The sequence below is a fragment of the Globicephala melas genome, chromosome 14 (genome assembly GCF_963455315.2).
Source record: "Globicephala melas chromosome 14, mGloMel1.2, whole genome shotgun sequence".
Lineage (NCBI taxonomy): Eukaryota > Metazoa > Chordata > Mammalia > Artiodactyla > Delphinidae > Globicephala > Globicephala melas.
In genome coordinates this window covers 59297284-59324888 of record NC_083327.1, presented here as the reverse complement: position 1 = coordinate 59324888, position 27605 = coordinate 59297284, and the positions used below count along the sequence as shown (strand labels likewise).

General features: G+C 38.2%; 1 protein-coding gene across 11 annotated transcripts in view; it reads right to left on the bottom strand.

Annotated features, from left to right (window-relative positions):
* The window catches only part of EYA4 (EYA transcriptional coactivator and phosphatase 4), a 261461-nt gene that overhangs the window by 214226 nt on the left and 19630 nt on the right, over window positions 1–27605 (bottom strand). For all 11 annotated transcript variants that reach the window (XM_060283692.2, XM_060283691.2, XM_060283696.2 and 8 more), the window contains exon 2: window positions 18648–18746. In XM_060283692.2, coding sequence (XP_060139675.1) covers window positions 18648–18680 — 33 coding nt within the window. In that variant the 5' untranslated portion in view covers window positions 18681–18746. The remainder of the gene's footprint in view (window positions 1–18647; window positions 18747–27605) is intronic.

Here is a 27605-nt window from a genome sequence, read left to right as displayed (position 1 = left end):
TTCTAGGTCAGTGAAAATACTCTATAAAATCGTATAATGATGGTTACATGTCATTATACATTTGTCCATACTCAAAATCATAGTACTGAATATAGCTCATCTTCCTGGAGCATCACTTTTAACAATGGGGCTGGGAGAGAGAAACAGTGCTTGAGTGAGATAATCTAACTACATTTTTAAAATGTATTTTCTATTTTAAAATATAAAGATACATTACAGAGGAGAATGTAAAACATGAATAATTCTTTTTTCAAAATCAATCATAAGCCTCCCAAGAAGTTTCATTTGAGACTTTCTATGGACAATTACAGACTCCATCCTCAACTTGATATAAAGAAATATAAGGATTCTGTTCTCTCAACTGCTCTTCAACATGGTACTAGAGGTTCTAGCCACTGCAGTAAGGCAATAAAAATAAAAGGCTTTTAGACTGAGGAATGGTAAGGTAAAACTGTCTTTATTCACAGACAATTTTATTGTCTATACAGAAAACCCCACACAGTAGAACTATAATTACTTGGCAAGGTTGCACAATAAAAGATCAATATACAAAAATCAACTTATTTCCATATACAAGGAATGAACAATTGGAAATTCAAATTAAAAACTTTTGCAATAGCATCAAAAATATGAAAGACTAAGACATGGATCTGACAAGCTGTAAGACCTGTATACCGAAAACTACAAAACATTGCTGAGAGCAATTAAAGAAGACATAAATATATGGGCAAAAGGCCTCACACTGATTGTTAAGATGTCAATTGTCCCCAACTGATCTGTAGATTCAATGCAATGTCAGTCAAACTCCCAAAAGGTTTGTTTTCCTTCTCTCTTTCTTTTTTTTGGCAATTAACAAGCTAAGACCATGAAAATGCATGACAGACTGGGAGAAAATATCTGAAAGTATATGTCTGATAAAGGATTTGTATACAGAATACACACACACATATACACAAACACACAAACACACATGCAGTTTGTTGTATATAACTTATACTCAACAAAAGTTTAAAAATTAAAACAAATTAAATAAGGCAACCTCTTGTTTCTGAAGGATTCTTATGTCATTTCAAAAACCAGTTTTAAGAAGCACAGGATTATGTGATCCTTAAGGTCAGGGACTATGACTTCTGTTTTTTCTTTCCTTTCCCCCGGGGTCTGAAACCACACATACAAGTCTTAACAGAACATCTCAATTTAAAACTATAATTATCTCACAAGCAAGAAGTCTGGAAGGAGGATGTGCCAGGCTTGACAGCTCAATAATTTCATCAAGGATGCAAGTTCTCTCTGTCCTTCTGGTTAGCCATCTTTAGCATTTTGGCTTTTCATTCTTAGGCTTATCACCTCATTCTCAGAGAATGGCTAAGGCATCATATATTCTCCAGCAACAGCCTCCAAAGCAGTAATCAATGAAGGGATGAAAGAAAGGAGTCCTCCCTCCTGTAACACTCTATTTAGATGAAATAAGATCTTTCCCAGAAGCCCCTTGGGTCACCCTCCCAGCACTTGACCAATCACTGTCAGGGCAGACTAAGATTACCATAAATCTGCCTTCAAGCAATTCCACATCTAGAACAGTGGGTGGCCCTCAACAAAACCAGGATTCTGTTAACAAAGAAGAAAAGAGGTAAATGACTAGTAGGCAACTGAAAAAGTCTTCTACCAATGTTGAGTTACAATATAAATAGAAACCCTGAACTGCTTTTACTATTACCGATATACTTAACTTCCTATCCTTTATATTCCAGAGAAAAAGCATGAATATAAATGTTTCACTGTTTACCCATAGATAAATGGTTTCAAAAAAGCACTTCTGGTAGTTTATAATACAATATGCTTTAAAATAAGGGTTAAATAACCTACACTCAGTTGAAAGAAAAAGAGAGAGGGGGTATGACATAGGTATTAAGTAATTGTGAAATATACTAGAACACAGGGTTTGAAAACCTGCTGCTACCATTGATTTCTGAATCTCAAAGAAATAAAAACAGAAAGCAAAACACACTAATAAAATCGATCTTGGCATGGACAATACAGAATATGAAATAGTAACTTTCTTTGTAACGCTTTAGTCATTTCTTATGATCATTTCATTTTTACCAATGTCATTTTCTTCAGAAACAATTAAAATTAGTTCACATTCTCTGTGCAGTAGAGCACTGCGGTTGGGTTCAGTGTGAGAAGCCTCAGATTTATTCTATTGAGGATAAGAAATCCTGGATAAGGGTTTTCAATGTGTTACAGAACACTGGGAATTGAATATGGTAGGGATTCAAATCAGTCTGAAATTATCAGTAAAGCTTTACCCTGTGTGACTTCAAAATCCATCAGTGGAAGTTCTCTAGACTCAAAACTTCAACAAATGTCCTAAGTGAAAGCTCTGGGACATGAAAAAAACCAAGCATGCTTGGATTGTAAAGAACACTGCCTGGGACTCAAAAATCCAGGTATGAATCCTCTATCATCCACTGGCTGTGGGTGATAACCTCTTTAATCTCCCTGGTCCATAGTTTCATTGTATCTATGAAATGATAGAGTTGGACTGTTTGGTCTCTGCTGTCTCATCAAGCTTTAAAATGCAAAGATTATGCCAAAGGGGCAACATTTAGAAAAAGGAAAAAGCTAATTAAACAGGCATCATTAACTTTCTAGGAGCTTTTTCATAAACATCCAGATGTCAAAGGATATTATTTAATAACATTACAAAGTCTGAAAAAAGCTTTAACAGCACAAAAATTTTCCTTTTCTATCAATTCCTAAATTTGTTACTTGTCCCAAAGACAGAGAAAATCAGACACTGGGAGCACAATTTTCCTCCCAATCTCTTGTATAAAAGTTGATACACTCAATCTAATAGAATCTAACAGCAAAGCAACTTCCAGCTTAAGAGCCCAACATCAACATTCAATCCATCTTCATGTAACAAATACCAATATCCTGAAGACCTTCAGTTAATTGCCTTACATCGCAAGCTTAACATTAAGGGCTCAAGAATGGACATTATGTACATACAATTCCAATGACAGTGCAAGAAACAATAAAATAAACTAAGGGGAAAAAATTAGTCTAGCATTAAAATATTAAACCTACTAAACCAGAAACGCTCGGTGTAAAATGTACTCCCTTGAAGTTTAGCAAATTCACTTAACATTCTAAAATAATTATGTGTAACCTGAAATTATCATGAATGATTCCTGATTTACTTCTGCAGAATAACTTATGCACAATGGAATGTGTCGGAATCATCCAAAAAGTAAGCAGATACCATTACAGAAAATACCATATAGATGTTTAGCAGACAAGCACTCCAGAAAGACATCTTATCCAACCATTGATAACAAGTTACTGAACAAACGTTTAAACACCTCTTAGGATTTTTCACAGAGTTTCAATCACAAATTATTTTCCTAAGATAATATGCAAGTCCTTTAATTTTGAATGACTTTCAAAATCCAAGGTGTTAAACAAACAAAATGAGGGAAAAAAGCATCAGTCTAGCTGGGATCCCAGCCTATAAAAACCTTGCTTCATGGAAGAAAAAAAATAAGAAGTTCACAATCTCACAGTGAGGATGGAAACAATCAACCCAACAGGAATCATTATGGATATTATTATGCAAATCACAGAGGATTGAAGAAAGGGGGAGCCTTCAGTCCAGGGTGAGTGAGCAGAGGTAACTATCTTTACAAGAGTCTCATTGCAGGATACCTGCACTGCTAGACAGCTCCAGGTAGTAGTGCCCTGACATCATCCCTTTCATCTTATGAAAGTGCTCTCAAAACTGAAGTCATAAAGGCTTTTTACTTTAAACTTACGGACTCCCAGGGGCTTCCCTGGTGGCGCAGTGGTTGAGAATCTGCCTGCTAATGCAGGGGACACGGGTTCGAGCCCTGGTCTGGGAAGATCCCACATGCCGTGGAGCAACTAGGCCCATGAGCCACAACTACTGAGCCTGCGCGTCTGGAGCCCATGCTCCGCAACAAGAGAGGCCGCGATAGTGAGAGGCCCGCGTACCGCGATGAAGAGTGGCCCCCGCTTGCCACAACTAGAGAAAGCCCTCACACAGAAATGAAGACCCAACACAGGTATAAATAAATAAGTAAATAAATAAAAAGCCAAGCATTTGAAGCCCTTTAAAAAAAAAAATTAAACTTACGCACTTCCAGACTTACTTCCCTTAATATTAATATTTGAAGCACTGTTATGATCTGTGACATCTACTCTATACTTTTCATAGCTGAGCACCATAACTAAACTGTGGCCATATGTAGTTAAACAATAGACAAAAGCATACAATGTATATCAATTTGTCAAAGTTATGCATTTAAAAATCACTGATTATACATAGTAGTTATCAAATACCTACATGTTATAAGATTTGTAAAATAAACAGAAAACTTTGAGGCAAGGGCTATTCAGACAAAAGTTAGCTAAAATAAAGGTATAAAGACATCCTAAAAACAACCATAATATACTTTTAAATCTTTGTTGAATAAATATTTTAACTTCCTGTGCAAGACTTTAATCTATTGTTTAATTCCGGGTCAAAATGAAGTAACCCAATTATGCACTCTGTTATATAAAAGGCCCAGAGGATGAAATTACATCTCTCTTTAATAAGATCCTTTGAAATCCTACCCTAGAGTAACTTAGCAGCCAAATTATTTTTCTTCTGTTAATGCTGATTGAGCAGTAAATAATAACTGGGAGAAAAACAAACACGTAAAATAAAGTGTTTCACACCTTTGCTGGAGAGTTCTTAAATGCCCCTGAGCTACCAACAACTTCAGTATAAGCTCAAATGCAATTATTTTATCAACCTCTAAATAAAGCAGTAATTCAAGGCAGTTTTCAGGGTGTTAATTTTAATTTCCAGCTGTTAAAAATCTGTATACAAAAGTATTCAAATTTTAGTGCTGAGGTTGAAACGAATAAAAAAATCTTGTTTCAAAACACAGTGCTGAATTGATACAGCCACTACGGAGAACAGTATGGAGATTCCTTAAAAAACTAAGAATAGAATTACCATATGACCCAGCAATCCCATTACTGGGCATATACCCAGAGAAAAACCCTAATCCAAAAAGACACATGCACCCCAATGTTCACTGCAGCACTATTTACAATAGCCAGGCCATGGAAGCAACCTAAATGCCCATTGACAGATGAATGGATAAAGAAGGTGTGGTACATATATACAATGGAATATTACTCAGCCATATAAAGGAACGGAATTGGGTCATTTGTAGAGATGTGGATGGACCTAGAGAGACTGTCATATAGAGTGAAGTAAGTCAGAAAGAAAAGAACAAATATTATATATTAACGTATATATGTGGAATCCAGAAAAATGGTACAGATGAACCGGTTTGAAAGGCAGAAGTAGAGACACAGATGTAGAGAACAAATGTATGGACACCAAGGGGGGAAAGTGGAGGTGGGGGTGGTGGTGTGATGAATTGGGTGATTGGGATTGACATGTATACACTGATGTGTATAAAATTGATGACTAATAAGAACCTGTTTAAAAAATAAATAAAATAAAATTTTTTTATAAAAGGGTTTAAACATTAAGAACGAAGCAAAAAAAACAAAGAAAAAAAACCACAGTGCTGTTGCAATGGCCTTAGCCCGATAAGGTGCTTAAGCCCTCCCAGCCTCCATTTTTGCATCTATAAAATAAAGGGTTTGGAAAGAGCAATCTCTAAAGCTCCCTACCGCCTCTAAAGCAAGCCCACTAGCCCTCAGAATCAAGCATGGCTATATGAAAAGGAGATAAATTAGGCGAGACTTTAATATAAAGGAAACATGAGTGTGCTTTTGAATCTTCCTAAAGACCCTGGTATAGAAAAAACAGCAGACTCCAAATTCCACCTACGCCCATTTTTTAATCAGTAGACTGAAAAATAAAGAACCATCTATTTTATAGTCTTCCCTCTGCCCCTTTCACATCATCTCTGGTGTGACCTGCGAATTACAGAAAATGTTAATATAAAAGAAATGGACACAGATCAAAGTTTTTTCTCCTTCAGTATGAACACTCAAAACATTTCAGTGTCGTTGCTGCCGCTGCGGTTGAAAACACAAGTCAGGGTGGAGGGCTGAAAAATCAAGAGCGCATTCTCCCCGGGGACTCGCCTAGCAGTTAATATTGGCATTTTCCCAGGGGACTCGCCTAGCAGTTAATATTGGAGCCAGACTGCCTCGGTTAAAATCCTGCTCCCTCACCCACTAGCTGGGTGGCCCCCTCATCTATAAACTGGGGGATAATAATAGTGCCCACCTCATCAAGCTGTCGTGAGAATTAAACGAGCTGATATACACAAAGCATTCAGAAAGCCCAAGTGAGGACTGCATAAATGTTAGCTGTGAGCATCTGGGGCTCACAATCTAGGTATAATCCGCTGTCCACAGGTGTCGTCCACAGCAGTTTGGGGAAAACAGTAAAAGTTAAAGGAAGCAGGCAATGTCTGCCCCTTCTTTTTGAACTCTCTTTTACTTTTTTGGCAGACCTTTCTCCACCCTGCCATGCTGGCTCCTGCCAAGAGATTTAACATGAACTTCTTCCCATGTGAACACTAACAAGGGTATTTGCATCCTAAAGAAGTCTGAGCAGAGAAATCAGTCCTCCGTCCAAGAAGATATGAGATAATAGTATTCCACGTACTTTGAGGCAAGTACTTTCTCAGTCCAACTCTACTGTCTAATTTGCCACAATCCCATCTAAATAAATAGGCTCTTCTTTTTGTTAGATGTACTGATATCCAAAGAAAACAGAGAAAGCAGTTTCTTCCAAAGAGGAGAGGCATTTTCATTGACCACAAAAGTGTTTATTTTTCTCTTGTCTCTTCCTAATGGTTTTGATGCAATAAATAAATAAATAAACTTTCCATGCTAACACACAGCCTTAAGTCCTAATCAGTGTGACCTACTTTGCTAAAAGAAAACTGAAAATGTCTCACAATATTGAGTTCTAGGAGATCTTCCATTTTTTAAAATTATGCCTATTGCTGATCTTCTTAAGCATTTAATACTAATTATATTACCTAAGCATTTAATCCTACCATGCTTCCATTCACTTCCTGATCTTGCACTTCCCTCCTATGGAACTAAATAAAAAAGAATGTCCTCCAGGGAGAGCACCTCAGAATATCCAAGGACACGGGCATTCTCTAACATTTTCAGTCAGAGGGTGGATCCCTCCCTCATCCCACCGTTATCTTCTCCATTCTGACCTCCGCTGACCCTTCCTCCCTCTATGACAACTTGAGTCAATTCTCCACGGAGTCCTTTTCCCCCCGTCACCAACCACACACAAGCTTCCCCTTGTTTGAAAAAGGTGTTCCCTTCAATCACTCATCTGCTTCTCTTCTTTCAACATACAAACTTGCTCTTACTTCCTCATCATCTCTTCTGTGTTCAACCTCTGAGATGTCTCTACATCTTTTCTGTGTTCAACCTCTGTGTTGAACTCTAAAAGGACAGTGTCCCGAGGGGCCACCAATGGCCTTCTAATCAACAAATGAGATAGCCTTCTTCTCAGCCCCCGTTCTGCTTGCCTTCTTGAAATGTCAGAAAGTGATGACCAGTTCCTCCTGAAAGTTATTCTTGGACACTGGCTCTGAAGACAGTATTACCCTGACCTTCCTTTCTTTTCCCTATCTCAGTCTCTCCCGATCCATCTTCCTCCTTCCACTCCATAAACATGGTATTCTCCTAAGTGTATTCTCATCCTCCTGCCCTTCTGCCAGCTATAATTTCCCCTTATATACAGCACCTTAAAAAATACTGTTCTGCTCTACGTGACCAGCCTAGACATCTCCTCCACGGCACCACAGAGCTTTACCAGTTGCTAGTTTGACGTGTTCTCCAAAGTTCTAAATTCAAACACATCTCTGTGATTACCTAAGTCACTGACACGTGGTCCTGAACACTTACTGGTATCCCCTAAGCTTGAAACTCCAGGATAATCCTTGCCTTTTCCTTCTCCATATCTACCACGCACCTTCCTCCCATTAACCCTGTTGGTTAGTTACCCAAGTTCAGTAAAGCTTCAAGTTCTTTACATGGATTCTTTCCTAGCTTTCTTTCCACTGTCACACATTTAGGCCAGGAGTTGGCCATGTATGGTCCACAGCCTGCCACCTGTTTATGTAAAAAAAAGTTTTATTAGAACACAGCCATGCCCATTCACGTATGCGTTACCTATGGCTGCTCTCACACTCCACCGGCAGAGGTGAGGAGCTGTACAGAGACTACATGGCAAAAGCCAGAATGATTTACTGTCTTGACTTTTGCCAAAAAAAGTTTCCTTCCCCTGGTTTAAGCCCTTTTCAGCTCACACATAAACTGCTTCAAGGACCCCTAAACCATCCTCCGTGCCAAGTTGCACACCTTCACTAATCTTCCTACCATCTGGTTAATTTTCCTAAGACAACATTTTTAAAATACTATTCTCTTGCTAAAAAATTATGGGACTTTCCATTACATCCAAGATAAAGGTCCAAAGATAGGGCAGCATCTTATACATCTCTACACTTCATGTCATGACAGGCATCACGCTGGTAACCAAGCACCATGTAAATACTGAAACTCGGCTTCAAAGACCCTTTCAGTCTGGTCTCAGGACTTCTCAGCCAGAGTTCCCACCACGCTACATCTTCATCCCCACAAAGCTTCTCATTCGGTCATTCTAATCCATCTATGGTTCCTGGGCAGGCTTTACTGCCTTACATGTTGCACTTTTGAGTTTTCATTCCTGCTATTCACCAGGCCAGGATAGGTCCTATTGTGTCCATACAGTTCCATCTTTTCTTTCAAGATCAAGTTAACATATGACCTAGCCTATCTAGAATTCCTTTCTTGACCTTTGTTGAACAGACTTTCCCTGCTGATAGCATAGTACTTATTATTCTATACTGTTAACTTGGCAATGTTGTTTTGCTTAAGTTCTGTATTATCATGTGTTTGTCTTTTCATCCCAGTTCCCTCAATAATTTAATATAGCATATTATATTAATGTTCAGGTAAACTTCCTCAAACATTTCGCAGGGAATAAATATATAAACAAATAACTCATTGAAAGTAGACATAATATAGATCAGTGATGCTTGCCTCCCCCCAGAAGACATCTGTCCACAGCTAGGGACATTTTTCATTGACTGTCACTAAAGAAAGAGAGTGGGGGAGGGGGGGAAGAAGGTGCTACTGACATCTCGTGGGTAGATACCAAAATGCTTCTAAACATCGTCCAATGCACAGGATAGCCCCCACTACAAAGAATTACCCCACCCAAACATCAGTAATGCTGAAGCTGAGTATCGTTGATGTAGATCAATTCTTTGCTAAGCTGGGATGCATAGAAACATCATATCTAGGGCTTCCCTGGTGGTGCAGTGGTTGAGAGTCCGCCTGCCGATGCAGGGGACACGGGTTCGTGCCCCGGTCCGGGAAGATCCCACATGCCGCGGAGCGGCTGGGCCCGTGAGCCATGGCCACTGAGCCTGCGCGTCCAGAGCCTGTGCTCCGCAGCGGGAGAGGCCACAACAGTGAGAGGCCCGCATACCGCAAAAACAAAAACAAACAAACAAAAAAGAAACATCATATCTACAAACACAGCAATAGGAATGTAATACTTGTTGATTATTTTCTTCTAAATATTTATGGGTTTTTGTTTCTTGGACAGAAAATGCAAAGAAGTGAATGATGTTTGAATACCTATTCGGCTGTATGCTGGCTTTTTCTCCCGAGAGGGGTAAATTCAGTAACCAGTAATTCTGGCATAATATATGATCCTTAGGAAATTTGAAAGAAAGCACATCAAAGGAGAATTCACTGACTTTGGCAACATATACTAGCTGCGGCATACCTCAGTGCTTACAGGTGTTATGGTAGTAGGACAAAGACGCTGTCTTATGTAAACTGTCATCTCTTTAACGTCTAAATTTGAATGCCCCAGAGCTCAGTCCTTTCAATTTGTCTCTATCTAGACTTCATCTCTTGGTGATCTCAACCAATAATAGTTCTTTAAATACCATCAATACCCTGGAGCCTCCCAAATCTATTTCAAGTCCAACCTTCTCTCCTGGGTTCCATATGGTTAAAACTAACTGACTCCCCCAACATTTCCACTCATTTTTCAAATATCAGGTAAAACTTATTATGTCCCTATTAACTCAGTTGCTTAATACTCTCCTGGGAAGCTGTCCTCCATTCAGGGCCTCAGCAATTCAATCTTCCTCCATCTTGGAGCTCTGCCACCTTTACCTGCAACCCTCCTCCTCATTCTCCACACTAGGCAAACATAGAGACCAAAGAATCACGCACAGGCTTCTCACTGCCTCAGCCTGGAAATAACACACACAGCACTTCCCCTAAACTAGCTATATCGTCCTGTCTAAATGTAAGGAGGCTAGGAAGTGTAGTCCCGGATGCACCAGAAAAGAGAAGTATGAGACAGGGTTGGTGAAAACACGGCAATGTCTCTGCTGCCATGCCTAAAATAGAACTCCTGATCTCCACCCTCAACCTGTTCCTTCTAACTCATTCCATCTCAGTAAATGCCCAACTCCATCCTTCCCACTGCTCAGAACAAAGACCTGGAAGTCAAGGTCTTTCTTTCTTTCTCTCACAATCCACATCCAATCCATCAGCAAGTCATCTTGGCTCTACTTTCAAACCGTATCCTGAACCCAGCCATTTCTCACCATTTCTACTGCTATCTTGTCCATTTCACACCTGGATACTTAGAATAGCCCAGTTTCTACTCTTGACCTCATATGGCCCCTTTTCAACACAGCAGACAGGATGATCTTTTAAAAACTTGCGTCCTATCATGTCATCCCTAAGCTCAAAACCCTCGAATTGCTTCACATGTCACTCAGAGCAAAGCTCAAGCTCTTACAATGGCCTAATGACCTCTACACGACCTGTACTCCTCGCCTCCACACTCCCATTCTGATCACTTCCTCATCTCCCCCTTGATTTCTCCACCACTGGCCTCCTTTTTATTCCTTGACTGTATCAGACATGATGCCATCTCACTTTTTTCACAGTTGCTGTTCCTTCTAACCAAAATCCACTTTCCCCAGATACTCACGTGCCTTCTTCAAATCTTTGCACAATGCCATCTTCTCAGTGAGATCCCCCTGACTACTCCCCCAAAACTGCAACTTGCTCCACCCGTACATCTTAGCTCCAGAACTTCCTATCCTCCTCTCCGCTTTACTTGGTTTTTCTGGCCGCACTATTACTTTCTAGTATATAACACTGGTTTCCTGTTCATCTCTCCCCACTAGAATATAATAAGCTCCATGAGAGTAATATTTGTCTACTTTGTCCACCAAGTACTTCCACCATCTAAAACTATGCTTCAAATATAGCAGTTCCTCACAAGTATTCACTGAATAAATTAGTAGCTACTGCCCAAATCTCATTTTAAAATAACTCTACAACATCTTACAATCATATATTAAACTAAAAGTTTGGGCAGGACAGAAACTGTAATAATATTTATCTTTTAATCCTTAGTTTAACAAATTTCCTGACCGAGGGTGAGAAATTTTTATTTGTTTAATTGCGTTTGTTGAATTATCATCAATTTTCATATACTCTTCTATCTTACCACTCCCTGTTCTAAAGATTTAGTGACGACAATTGTGCAACTGATTTATAATCATAGTGGAATAACTTACATTTCTCTCCACAATATTTAAAACTTTTGCTCTTTATTTAAATAATTTGATATCAAGTTGAGCTTCAATCCATATTTTAAGACACCAAATGTATTGAAGGGTCTGAAAATCATTTAAGTTGATGAAAGCAGGTAAGATAATGTGTGCAGCAGCATGGATTCTGGAATAAGACTTGGCGAGCTCACACTCCATCAGCACAGCTTTCTAGTGGTCACAACCTTGAATGTGATCTCTAAGCTCAGCATCAGCGTGCTCTCCTTTCAGTCGGGGTTATGACGGAGCTGGGACTGTTGTGTGGTTTAATGAGATGAGTCACACAAAGCACTTAGCATGACAGCTATCAGTGAATGCAACCTGTTTTCATTAGTGAATATTTTCCATTTGGCATATACCTTATAGCAAAAGTTACGTTACATTAATTTTCCCACTTCTCAAAACTATTGAAGCATAAAAAAACAGATTATATTTCTATCATAAACAGTTACTTTTATTTTAATTCATAAGGTAGAATTATTGGACAATCAATATACCATATGTAAGTTGTAAATTTAGATAAGAGACTTCTGGTACCCAAAGATATCATCGCTCTCATTTGCACCTATACTATGCAAACAAAGTGCTCAAAGCTGGATAACTACCCAGCTCAGGATCAGCAAGTATGAGCTTTGGTGCCACCCCTCCTCCCTACCAAGTTCATGGCAGATTGCACTCTACTGATAATGTTACTCTTCCAATGAGCCAGGAGGTAGCTTTAGGGTTCTTTTCCACATAGTTGCCACAAACTGATCGGAGTTGACAGAAGAAAAGTCTAATATTTACTCTCTAGATCTTGACCAATGGTATGCAATTACAACCCGTATTCTGTATAATACGGAGCTTTCCTTCTCTCTCTCTTTACATATGTGTGTGCATTCTAAAATTTGTGGAAAAGTTTTACTAAATTAAGTTATAATTTTAGAAGGTCATAGAAGATAATAATTCATGGAATCTTCCTGTGAATCTTCATAAGCTCATGCAAAAATACAGAAATTCAAAGTTAGAAAATTGCTTAAAATGAAAGAGCAAGTCTCAATGACTAATAAAAATTAAAATGTATTTAACGTATCTACTTGGTAATGTCACCGTTTAGGTACTCTATTATCTAAATGCAAAGCAAAGCCATAATTGGCAATTGGGAGTTACAATAGTTCTGAAATTGATTCAGCTTTAAGCAGAATTCCATTGAATTCTGAAGTATATTGTGCAGGTGGGTGGTATAAAAAAATACATATTGTAAATATGGTTCTTTTGACTAGTTAAAAGGACAAGTTCTTCAGATTTGTAGCCTCAAAAACAATAACCTGATTTCGGTTAGATCTCAATAAAATACACTGTATGCATGATCTAAAATCAATTAGACTATCCAAGAAAAAAGCAATAGAAGAGTAATAGGATTTCCAGATATGGATAATGTTACATTATCAAAAATGAAATAGTGATTTAAACTGAAACTAATAAAAATAATTATTTTCTACATAGTGTTGAAACACTGATAGAAGTTGGTGATTCTGAAGCTCTACATCTAGATGATAAGTTTGATGGTATATTCAATTCCATACAATAGCTAGAAAACTGTCTAAATGGCTCAGAGAGCAGCTCAGGTTTTAAAGATGTGCTAGTGGCTATAGTCAAAAATGATAATATGGAATCTCTAAGAACGAACAGCTGAGGAATAATCTAAAATCATTTGGTATTCCAGGGGTGAAAAACAGAGACAGAAAAGAGATTAATTTATTAAACTAACTAGAATTTTAATATGCATTATTAAATTAGCAGGTTTGATGCAAGAAAATAAATACTATTAATATCTACATATATATGAACTTCTAAAAATACTGCTGAAATATATGATGCAAAATATGTATCCAATGGATGTGATTTAATTTAGACATCATTAGTTGAAATATGTCATCAGTAATATAAATTAACTGATTCAGTAACAATGTTTTGCATATGTAGGAAAATTCAGGCCCTTAATGTTTTAATATTAGGGAATGCAACTGTACCATAAACTGTAACTCATTTTATCTAATGAGTAGCCACTAATATTTTATTGTATAACATATACTACATAAAATTAACAAACAACATGTTTTCAAACCTTCTAGCTTGATGATTAATTTAGGTCAGACTCCCTCTCACTTTTTTTTTTTTTTTTTTTTTTTTTTTTTTGCGGTACGCGGGCCTCTCACTGTTGTGGCCTCTCCCATTGTGGAGCACAGGCTCCGGACACGCAGGCCCAGTGGCCATGGCTCACAGGCCCAGCCGCTCCGCGGCATGTGGGATCCTCCGGGACCAGGCACGAACCCATGTCCCCCTGCATCGGCAGGCGGACTCTCAACCACTGCGCCACCAGGGAAGCCCCCCTCTCATTTTGATATGAATGAATCAGACCAGAAAAAATCTGTGGGAATCTTTAGCACCACCGAAGTAAGACTTTAAAATACCTCAGTGTATAAAGATACTATAGAAGCTATAAAAACATAAATATTGCTCAGCCTTTATTTGAATACAAGGAATATAATATATTTCAGAGTATCAAATGAACTTCTGATTATCAGTGTAAATACTGTTTTGTATAATCTAGATTCATATTTATTAACAAGAGCAACATTTCCTTAAAAACTGTAACAAGCTATAATTGGATATAACAAACTGCTACTAAATAATTATGAAGTTCTAATAAAGAACTTCAGACAAATGTGAAAGTTAAATCTTAGTTTAATTGCTCACCTCTTAAAATTTCCTAGATTCTCTAAGCCAGACTGCAAAAAATGATCCAGATATAATGCAAAAAAAAAAAAAAAAAAAAGGACCAAACTTTGTTTTGATCACATGCTGTTAAACTAGTGTTACATGTTATATGCAATTTTTTTTAAATGTTAAGTGATACATGAATTCATGAGTCAGTAATCCATTCTGAGAATAACATTTTGGCTTTCTAAAATTTGTCAGGCTGTTCATTAACATACCTTACTAACAGTATATAAAAGCTTTTGAAGAAAACATTTATTGAATGTCAGCAAGAATTGTGCTAAGAAGTAAGGATACAAGATGAACAAGACCCACTATTACTTTTAAGTAGTTTATAATCTAGTAGAGAGGGAAATAAACAGATAAGATTTCAGTTCTGTGGGGTAAGTCCTGGGATAGAGGTAAATGCCAAAGGGTACGGCAGCACATTGTAGAGGCCCCTGACCCAGCGTGGCTGACAGCGCAGGGAAGAAGGAGGCAACCTGAGAGGCTTGTTCAGAGGGAGTGAAGCCCTCAGTGAGTCTTCGAGATTTACAAGTTCTCCAGCGGGGAAGAAGTCCATATGGAAAGAGGCTATAGCGCTAGCAAATGCATAGAAACCACAGACTCTGCAAGATTCAGGGAACTGAAAGAAGCCAGAAATAAGACTAGAGATACAGACAAGCAATTAAGTCTGTGTGCTTTACTACACACTTGGGATTTTCTCTTGAAGGCAAGAAAAGGCCTGTGAAGGATATTAAGTAGAATAATGATGGGATTAGGTATGTAAATTAGGAAGGCCACTCTAGAAACAAAACAGAAAAAGACAGTTAAGAGATAAAAATAAAGATCCAAAATAAGGATATAGAGATAAGAGAACAACTTTGAGAGATATTAAAAATTGAGAATGGATAGGACTTTGAGATGGGGATGCAGGAGAAAAGGATGACTACCTGTTTTCTGAATTAACGTACTCAGTAGCTGATGATGCCATCCACTGAGATGGGAAGTAGTGGAATAGAGGAGAAAGGGGGGAAAATAGTGAGAGGAGAGCTGGTGAGTTCAGTTTTCATCTGCTGAGTCCATAGACCTCTGTGCTTCCAGTCAGGGATGGCTGCCAGAAGGTAGTTGAATATGCAAGAATGAACACTCATACTCATTAAAGACCATATGAATATATCAGGCTATTGTAATATTTGCTAACATTTATTGAGTTTTTACTCTAAGGAAGGCATGTGCTGAGTCCTTCTTATAACATCTTTTTATTATCCTCCCCACTCTACAGTTGAGGAAGAGTTTGAGAAATTTCCCAATGGTATTTAAGTGTCAGAGATGTTTGATTTCACAACTCAAGTCCTTACCTTACGTTGTATCATGCAAAATCCACTCATTACAGGTTTTAGGACTAGATAACAGTGGGTTCAATTCTAATCTCTGCTACTTAAGAGTTGTTTGAGCTTAACAGTCTCTAAACCATAATTTCCTTATCTGTAAAATGGTGACCATAACAAACACATTACAGGGATACGGTAAGGATGGGAGAGAATATACAGAAAATGTTAGATGTGCATTAAGTGCGCAAACTGGCACCTATTGTTATGTCTATGCCTAGAGAAAAAAAAACTCTTTCTTGAAGTAAAATAGCTATGATCTAAGTAAATTCCCTTTCATCTTATTATGAGCTCTCTTTTAATTTCACCCTATTTGTTCTATATCTTAATAAACACTAAGTATCATTTTTCAAAAAACTTTGAGACATTAATCAATATACTCTGGAAGATTTAAAGATTTCATTCAAACAGGAATCATTTCAATGCAATGGGAGTTGATTCTATAGTGAGGAAAGTCCAAATAAGAAAACTCAATTGCGATAAGGCATGGCGAGAGCTTTGGACTTGGAGTCAGAAGACCATTGCAAAGTCCCAACTCTGACTTGGGACTTAATAGACGCAAGTGTCCCGTTGCACATGGACAAGATGAACAGATGAGCCTGTATGCTCTTATAAGTCTAAGAATGCTGAAGAAGAAGGCTTTATGATGTTTATAAAAACCAAAGCAATTAAGCCATGAACACTTGATCCAAGCTTCAAGTTTCCTGTGGTTTAAAGCGGAAGTGCCCACTCTTGATGGCCTATCAAACCACTCCACAGATCAGAAGCTGTCAATTTGACTCTGACGGGATCATAACCCTCAGATGGAGAGTTCAGTGTTGGCGAAGGCAAAGAGAAAGGGAGAATGCAGAGCAATCTTTCCTTCTCTCAAAATCTCTCCCATTCTCACCACCGATTCAGCAGCTGGGTTTGAGCTGAGGTCACCCAAGACTTCTGATTCTCAAACCTGGCTGAACATTAACAACACTGAGAACTTAATTTTTTTTTTTAAATACTGAGTTCCACAGCCCTAAAATATCACTGGAAGGAAACTCTATACGATTTACAAGTGCTGGGTTTCACTTTGTAAAAGGTGGTATGAAGCATTTGGGGTAATAACCTCACTCTAATGGTAAACCTGAAACTATATTCTCTTTAACCTCTTTTAACTGTATTGAAGCAAACAGTTGTTCTTAAGTATATACACACCCTAAGGTAATTAACTGGATCAACCATCCCTGTTTGCACAGACTCCACCTGCTTTAGCTTTGAAAATTCTATGTCCCAGGAAATTCCTGGGTCTCTGGAAAACAGGGACAGTTGGTCAGTCTAACACAGACACACACACACACACTCACGCATACTTGCACACATGGACACAAACTTTTAAGTAATCCTCAGTGTGTTAGAACAAACTACAGATAGACAGTAGTCCTCTCATGAAGCATCTCCACCAAGATCATGTCATCGTTCACTCAGGTACGTATATGGTCACACTTACAGACCTCTGACGTCACTGGGATCCAAAAACATAAAATGGCATGGGCGACATATCATCATGCTCACTATCATCCCTTTTGCTAGAGTCTACACTACTGATGCCTATAATTCAATAACCAGAATTTTAAAAAAACTACCTTGAAGCCCCTGCCTACCAACTGCCTTTTGTCTACTTTTGTAAAACTCGAGCCATTTCTGAGGAATAAAATCTCTACTATTTGACAGATTTTTTAATAGCCTTATGGCTTTGTAATTTTTTGTTACATTTTTCCTGTAATGATGCCGTGTGAAATTAAATAATAATATAATATACAAAGAAATTAGATAATGGTCATGATGTCTGTCTGTAAATTAAAAACTTGATGATCGTTTCATCTAAATGAAATTCTTAATAGAAAATAAATTAAATTAACTTAGAATGGCATGTATACAGCAGAACACACATTATTCTGACTTTTTAAATTGAACTTGTTATAGAAATCGTTTCTAGAACCACATTATTATACACCAATACACTGTCCTCTATTGCCTGATGGAAACATGAGACTTTAAGTTCAAGTCATAATTATACAAGCTAATGGAGACTAGCATCAGTCTGCATAACACACACGTAGTAAGTACACGTATCTCCTTACTTGTGACATCACTAGTTGTCTGTGGGCAGAACAGCTTGGGCCGCTGTTGGCAGAACTGTGGGATTGTGAGGGAAGATCTCCCACTGACGCCAGTTCCACACACTAAAGAACTAGTGTCATGGAGATAGTACTAATAAGTTAGGAGGAAAGGCCATATAAATCCTTTCCCTTTGAGAAATCCGAATCTTAAAATAGTTGCCACCAATCTTGTGCATTCTTCACTCTCCAAAGAGCTTAGCAAATAAGGAAATCCCTTCAGGACTGTGGTCACCATCCTTGAAATGAACAATAAGCATGCTAGTAATATGCTTCTCCTTTCATGCTTCTGCCATTCAACAACACATGCACTGTCCAAGCACATCCGGAATAAAACCCAACAAAGGAGGTGTGTAAAGTTGTTGAGACCGTCAAAAACACTCGGCATGATTTCAATGCCCTCATCTTTCTACCACTGGCTTTACAAGTAGACAATCAAGAAGACCTCAAAACATGATATCATTAATCAGAAAGAGTATACATTTCCAAAGGTCTGTTTTATGATCTTGAAAGAGGATTTAAAAATCAACTAAAAAATAACCAAAAACTTGCTTTTTACAATATATTCTTTTTAGTATGATTTTGAGTAGTCTTACCACAATATTTTTCAGCAAAACTGAGATTGAATTAAGACTTACTGATTGTTCATTTAAATCCTGGGAGTCTTCCATGTGGTTTTCTTACTTCTCCTGCCACTCCCAAGTAGAAGCAGCTTCCTTCAATTAAAAATGGACTATCTAAAACAAAAAGATGAAAACAAAGTGGAAAAATGAAAAAGTTATCTTTCGAAATTATTTGTAAAATTACCAAAACTTTGATTTACATGATAGTTGGTAATCTGTAGAAGCATTATTTTTAAAGAACAAAATTCATTATCCCCGTATCTGATAGAAATAATGATCTTGAAAATCACATCATAGTACAACTGAGATATATAAACAGCTACTCAGGCATCCTGCAGATAAGGAAAAACATCTGAGGACAGCTTCAGAGACCCAGGCTGTAATAAACACCTAGTCTGCTATTTTGCTGAGAGAGGTCTGTCATTAAGCAATTGACAGATTAAAAATTAAAAGTCTGCATTAACCATTCATTTTCTAAGGCACATAAAATTGAAAACATATAATGTGTATTTTAATATGACAGCTCTCTATTACAGGAAAATTTGTCTTAATCGCCAGACTCAGTTCTAAAACATATAATGTTATAAAATGCACGCCCAATTTTTAAAAGAGAATGAAAATAAGACTATTATGCTAAAGAAGGTATTACAGAAATATGTGGGAAGGACAACTGGTCAGTAAACTACTAAAAAAAAATTCATCTTTACTCCATATCATATATTAAAAATTTTCTAGGCAAACTGGAGTTTAAAAAAAATCTAAGAAAAATAGGCATATATATTTTTAATTCCCAGATAGAGAAGACTTATATAATAAAAGCAATGGAATATAAAACAAAAAAGCCAAACATCCCCTTGAGTTCCACACACACACAAATAATCACAATTAAAAGATACATGAAAACATAAAAAGAAGTATCTCCGCAAATATCAAACTAAATGGGCTAATGTCCTTAACATACAAAGAGCTCTTACAATCCAAATAGAAAGGCACACACACCCCTACAGAAAAATGCTCAATCACCACAAAACGATATTCAGACTCACGAATAAATGAAATGCACTTTAAAATAGCAATGATACATTTCTAGCCCTTCATACTCTAGTTCTAAAATAAAATTAAAAGAATATGAGAGATTAAAAAATATTTATATAAAAAAGTGTTCATCATAGGCATAAACAGATATAAATTATTAAATGCACGTTTCAAGGAGTATTTGGTGACATCAAAAATTTCTGAGAATATAATTTCAGTGGAAAATAAGTATTCAAACCTGCAGAAACAATATGTTCCCAATTCAGTTTATTGAACATTCAACATATGCAAGCGTTTTGCTCAGTTTTACATATTCCCTACTACAACCAGGTAGGCGTGGTTTTAATTTCTGCTTTGCATTATGGTCTACAATAAACCTGTTACTTTCCTTATTAGAACACAAGACATTTTAAAGTGTACATTGTTTTATGCATACACAAACACAGGGACACAGATCAAACATTTTTTTTCTAATTTTTTTCTGATTTTCTCAAATTTTTTCTAATTTTAATTTTTAAAAGTCATAAAATGGTAATGGTAACATGTAATGTGATAGTCCCAGTAAGATACTGATTGAGAATACTGCAAAACCAGAAAAGTGTCATTTTAAAGAAAAGCACAATTTTAAAGTGCACTTAAGATGGGAAGGGGGAAGTGCAGATATTAAGGCACACTGAGGTGTTGCAGTATACGTCTGAATTCAGGACGATAGGTAGGCAAGAAGTTCTAGATTTAAAGATGTCATTCTTTGTGTTGGAGGTGGACCTGAGAAACAGTGACTGGAAAAAGGCCAACTCTTTTCCTTTTACCTCACATCTCCATCTTGCTTCTCCCATTCTCCCCCTTCTCCTCCTTATGGACCCTCATATCACATCTGGGTCTCTCTCTCTGTTCCTGCTTCCTGCTGATCTCTTGCTTGCTCCTCCTATCCTCGCAGACCTCCTGATCCTTGGCCCTGCACACTGTCCCCTCCCCTGGTGACCAGGACCTCCCCGGCTCAGCCTCACCTTGGATATGGTGCACACCTTAGGATGTATGGCCACCAGTCTAATTGATGCTGACCTGCTAAGACTCAACACCTACCAGCATCATGAGCCCTTCCTCTCTCCTCCAGGAGGGAATCCTGATGGATCATCTCCTTGTGATAGATGGTCCATCACACCATTTTCTCCTCACTACCTGGATAACAAATTAGCCAAATACTCTCCTGAAGGGGAGAATCTGATGTTCCTTTTCATTCTAGTAGATGGGTAAGATGAATGGTAAAAACACTGTACCATAGTACAAAGGGAAGGGACACTATATTCAGCTGTGTAAAACAAAACAAAAAATTTGTATTTGTATTTCTGAATAGAGAAAAACAGACCCAAAAGTGAAAGGACACAACAGATTATGAAAAGTATCTTCAATAAATATTATAAACTTTGTGACCCTGAGAACAAAGAAATTGGTAAGGAAAAGTTAAAGAACCTTTTAAGGTACTTAAGCAAGGATGTGAAAATATAGATCATTATTTTAAATGTAAATAATAAATAAACATTTAGAAAAGTGTTCACTTTCACAGTTGGCAAAATATGTAAACTTAAGCAACAAGCATACATTTTGGATTCCTGTATACATCTTCAATAACTAAACCATTTTAAATATTACTAACACCCAGTGTTGGAAAGGATACAGTGAAAAAGCTGTCCTCATTCAACTGCCACTGATAATGTCAAGTTTTCTAATATTTTTAGAAAGCAGTCTGTCACTGCATTTTAAAATATGCTTAAATTTTTTACTCAATAACTTTCCTAAGGAGTAAACTATTCCACTCCAAAAGTCACAAGGTATTCACTACAGTGTTATTCATAATACAAACTAGAAGCAGCCTCATCTTTGTAGAGCATTGATTAAGCAAATTATGGTCAGTAAGTTTAATATAATATAATTTAAGGATCGAAAGTATAATTATAAAAATGACATGGAAAGGGCTTCCCTGGTGGCACAGTGGTTGAGAGTCCGCCTGCCGATGCAGGGGACACGGGTTTGTGCCCCGGTCCGGGAGGGTCCCGCGTGCCTCGGAGCGGCTGGGCCCGTGAGCCATGGCCGCTAGGCCTGCGCGTCCGGGGCCTGTGCTCCGCAGCGGGAGAGGCCACAGCAGTGAGAGGCCCGCGTACCACAAAAAAAAAAAAAAAAAAAAGACATGGAAAAGCAAAAAATTACTGATTGTATATTAAGTGAAAAAAATCAGAACACAAAATTTTAGCTATGCTAACAGTAATGTACAACTAAGCGTGTGTTTGGATATTCATTAAAAAGAAACATTAAAAATAAAAATAATTTGATAAAGAATTATATCTTTGGCTTCACATTCTTCGATTATTGTTGATTTTATTTTCTGTGTAATAAATAAAAATTTATTTTTTTCCACCATAATACAGGAGCACAGAGTAAGTAAAACCAAATGATGCTAAAATGATTTTACAAGATCAGTTAAAAGCACAGCAAACAATGAAAGTGAATTTTCTAAGTAGCAGACACTTTCTCCAAGTGACCTCTGTGGCTTTCCCTATGGAATAAATTTCAAAGTCAGCGTAATCTCTTTAGGGCAGGTATTCCTTATCCTATTTACTAGTGTCATCTACAGCACCTCGCTCAGTGCCTGGCAAGCATTAGGTGGTTAACAATATTAATTGAATGAATGACAAAATTAATGGTGGATGAAATCACACATAATGTACTTGATGATGTGAATAAAAAGTGTGAACAGCCATATAATTTAACTTTTGAAAATCCTGTCTCAAATGTGTGGCTATTTTAAGCAAAACGTTGGCCTGTCCTGTGGTTTTCAGGTAGAGTCTTGTAATTTTTCAGAAAATCTAATGTTGAGATTAGTCCACCAGGTATTTTCCTATTCGCCTGACCTAGCAATAAAATATACGCACAATAACATGACTATTAATACCAATGTAACCTATTATTCACTTACAACATAGCATGCTATTTTAGTTTCCTAAGGTTGATGTAATAAAAGTACTATAGACTGGGTGGCTTAAACAACAGAATTTTATTCTGTCATAGTTTTGACAGCAAGAAGTCCTAAATTAACACGCTGGCAGGTCCACGCCCTCTCTGGAGGCTCTAGAAAAGAATCATTCTTTGTCTCTTCATATTTTCTGGTGTTTGCTAACAATCCTTGGCATCCCCTGGCTTGTAGATGTGTCCCTCCGATCCTGCCTCCATTGTCACACAATATTGTCCCCGCCTATCTCTTCACAGGGCCTTCTTCTGTGTGTGCGTCTCTGTATCCAAATTTCCTGACTCTTACAGGTACACCAGTCACTGGATTAGCACCCACTCTAATCTAGTAAAACCTCATCTTAACTCTATTACATCTGCAAAGACCCTATTTCCAAATAAGGTCACATTCACAGGGAAGAGGGTTAGAACTTAAACATATCTTTCGGGGGACACAATTCAACCCACAATACATGTACAGTTATCACACTAAAATGATTATTAAGATGTGATCAAGATGTAATATTTCCAGAAAGAATACACAGGAAGTAAATTAAGGATACTGATCATTAGGAAAGAAGGGATCGTCTTCCAGAAGGGCCACCATCTCAGGGCACTGGTGAAATTTCAAGTGAAATTAAAAATTAAGACTTCAAGAAAGATGTTCAAGCATAAGAGAATTAAGCAAAAACTAGCCTTTTTCTGTTAACCACTGGTTCAGAATCTATTTAATGTTCCAGTTGGGGAGCTATTTGCATCAATGTTCCATGTTATAACATAATACTTCGCTTTATAATTCCGTAAAATTGAGATTAATTGTCACTTAGTTTAACTGTAACATGAATTTCTTTCTTTGCCAAACACACTAAAGCACTAAAATATTATGAGCCCGGTGGTTTTATATTATTGAACCAAGTAAAACTACTGGGCTAACTGCAGACACAGTATTATTTTACATCATAATTTAGCAATGGTTGTTCTGCTAAATCCTTTAACATTTAGTTTTCACAAGTATATGAGAAAAAGACAAGAACCCTCTTTGAATCAAGTAAGAGAAGTATTACCTCTTAATAAAGATATAAAATTAAGGTATAACAGTAACCTCATGCCGTTTTATGAGGCAATAATCTAGTTCCTCCGCTCTACTTCAAAGCCATTCCCCCAGAAAAGGTGAATTTCAAACAGGAATAATAGCGACCTCACCCATTCCGTGTTAGATGATTTCTTCTGAAGTTAGGTTTTCAATACACAGAAAATTGGTCATATTCTTTGCTTGAACTCTGCTCTAGGCATGAGGTGTCTCTTAGAATATCAGAATAAAAAAATCAACAATTCTTCAATTTAAATAGTTAATGAGATTTACACATCAAAAATGTTAAAAACAATTCTCAGAAATGGCATGAGGTACTTAGGCTGGATCCAGGTGGTGGAGACAGCAAAGGACCCTGTGCCTTCAAGAAAGAGAAGATGCTGAAGTCGGAGGAGTTTGGGGAGTCCGTGTGATAGAACCCTAATCCTGTGTCTTTCTAAGCAAACCATCAGTAAAAATCAGATTGTCCAGGCATGCTTTACCCTGGCTGGATAAACGCAAACCTGAAGGTGGAGTGGGTGGTGCTCTCTGTTCCAGGGCCGGCATGGGATGAAGAAGCTGTACAACCAAAAACTACACCTCTGGTTACGTACACATGTGGCAAGGCCGTCCACCGGTCTTTAAAGCTGAACACCTGGGCTTTGTCATCCACTCCTTGACCGCTACTCTCCACATTCAATAAATGACCTATTAATACCTCATAGAGTTCACTCAAATCTCTCCATGTTTCTCTCCTTACTGCTACCATAGTAGTTCAAACCCTCGTCACCCCTGGACTGGAGAAGCAGCCTCCGAAGGGTCCTCTAGTTTTGTTCCCTGAACCTCATTTTTTCACAGTGCAGTCAGAGTGATAGTTTTAAAATAAAGATATGATTTTACTCTCTTAAAACAATTCAGAGGTGTACCCTTTCCTTGGGATAAACCAGAAATCCTTTCATTGGTCCTACCTGCAGCTATGGCAGTACATCTCTCTGCCAAAATGCCCCATAACAAGTAATCAGAAGTCAGATGCTTTTGCTCCCTGGGGCCATGGACCAAAGTGGGAGTTCTGAGGAAGACCTCCACCTTCCTTCTCCCTGTGGTCGAGGCCTTATTCCACTGTCCTCACCATCCCCTCACTCTTCGCTACCATCACACTGCGCTGCAGCCAAAGACTGGGAATTCCACCGGGAGTCTCCTGTGAGGGCGCTTACACAGTAGAGGCCATGTTTGCTTCTTGCTGCAGCGCAAAGAAAAAGGAAGGGGGAGGGGCTTCCCTGGTGGCGCAGTGGTTGAGAGTCCGCCTGCCGATGCAGGGGACACGGGTTCTTGCCCCGGTCCGGGAGGATCCCACATGCAGCGGAGCGGCTGGGCCCGTGAGCCATGGCCGCTGGGCCTGCGCGTCCGGAGCCTGTGCTCCGCAGCGGGAGAGGCCACGGCAGTGGGAGGCCCGCGTACCGCAAAAAAAAAAAAAAGAAGAAGAAAAAAGAAGGGGGAAAGAGACTACATTCCCCCCACCCATGTTCCAAATGTCTAGTATATTCCTAGGGAAAGATGTAAAGATTGCAGGCCATCCAAACTCTTGTTCTAGCCCCTGTGCAGACTCTGCAATGGGGACAGAGGTGTGTGGACAGTCCCATCCGTAACCTCTGACACAGCCCCCTTTTAACCCAGGTGGGAGCTGTGGAGGATTTATTACACGTGCAGAGTTTCCTGGGCCAAGGGAGGTGTCACTCCATTGTATTCCATCATTCAGAACAGCTAACCTACTGTTTGACTTGCAGATTATCAAACTGCAAGTTAATTTTCAAAAACACTTGTGTACCAAATTAAGGCTTGCTTGCATGGGGTTATATACACACCTATTACACTGACCCATATTCAGCTTATAACACACTAGGTCCCCCAGGGCTTTCCGAGTGACACCAAATTACCTCAGTCTAATGACTCGTCACAATCTTTTCCAATGGCTTAGGATGTGGGCCTGGGAAAGTACCAGGCTAGTCCTCCTTCAGTGGTAAAATCTCTAGGACATAGAACTGGGGAGCTCTTTACTGCCATGAGTAAAAAGCTGATCTGCTAGGGAGAGACAGAGAGGAGCTGACCCAGAAAGAGAATCAAAAGCGGGAGACGGCAAGAAAGTCCTGGCAGAATTGAAGTCCCTGGATCCTGTTACTCCTGAAGCCTCACTGTCTCTCTTGCTCTTCCTGCTGCTTCGTTGTTCAATTCTTCCTTGGATTCCATGAGCGATCCTCATAATCTTCAATTAAATTCTCTCCTTTACTAAGCATATTGTCTCACAGAAAACTGCAATTGTATAAGAAGTCTAACAACTTATATTCCCATTACATTCTTGAGATATTATAGCTGGGATCAACTGTCAATAAGGGCATTGCTTTCACATCCTCTGCACCAAGATCCCATCATTTCCCTACAAATTTCATTAATGGGTCTGTAAAGCTGGGTCAGGCACTGGCTGGTTTCAACTGCTCAGGCAGCATGCCAGAGAGGGAAGCCAACAGCACAAAGAACACCTAGCTCCAATTCTATGGCCATCTGTTCAGAGAGGTAAGATGGGCATTCTGTGACCATGCACATGACTCTTGTCCCTGCTTATACAAAAGGAAAACAGCAAAGGTGTCCAAGAAACAGATCTGGGTGAACAGTAATGCCTGACTTCAATCGCCTTAAATGAAGCCAAGCTACAAAGTAGATGCTGAGCTATTTTTGAACTGTTTACAAAGACAGGGCATGGACTTTGCAAAATGGTCCATTTAACACAAAATGTTTAAAAATAATGTGGTTAATTTCTCATGCTCAAAAATTATAACAAGCTGAATTTCATGATAATCATCTGGGTCCTTAGTGATAGGTGCATTTGATAGCAGTAATCTTCCCGGAATTATAAATCACCATCACTTGGTTTTTGACAATAAGGGCCAGCCAAGGTTTTCTATTTTGTTTGTGTCTGCTAACTGTTGATGGTTGGCTAGTCAACTTAGAAAACATAGACGCAGTTGTAACCAGCTGGTCTCAGAGAAATATCTAAAAGAATCCTGAGCGCGGGCAACTTTTATCACACCTACAAACTCAGACCGACTCTGTAAACCTACTTTCCTTTTCGCGTGTTGCCCCTGTTGTTCCTCCCAAACTACACTGCACACTGACTCTTTCTGTATTCACTGTTAATAGTTCATCTAACTGGCTCTCCTGTAGCCTGGCAGAAAAAACGACCTGAGCCCTTCCTTATAAACAGTCTGATTTTTTCTCAGCCATAAACCTCTCTTCCATATCTAGGAACGCTTTCTGATGAAGAATATAGGACCACATGCATTACCGAACACACATCTGCTGCCTTTACACACTTCTGGAGAAAAATGTGTTGCAAATTTAAAAGAATTGAAGAATACATCTACTAAGTTTAGTATTCAACTCTTGAAACCCTAGAAATCTAAAAACTGGCTTGCTGGATGAAATATACATTTAGTGATTCCTAGTAAAGACTTTTGGACTAAAACAAGTCTATACGTGAGTCCTTGCTTTACTACTGGATAACTGTATGGCCTTGGGATAGTTCATCAATACCTCCAAATATCATTCTCTTCATCCATAAAATAGAGACAATAATAATAACTGCATTAAATTTTGTGAAGATTAAATAAAATCATGTATTTTAAAAATGTAAGCCATTTACTTGTGACAGTGGAAGAAAATTTCTGCTTTTTTATTCATTCTTCATATAATGAATCAAAATATTTTAAGTTTTTGCCATACTGTGGAATTGTACCTATGCAATTTCTGTGAAAATGATTTTTAACTCTGTTCAATTAAGAATATTATACTAATCAGTTATTTTCGGAAACTGCATG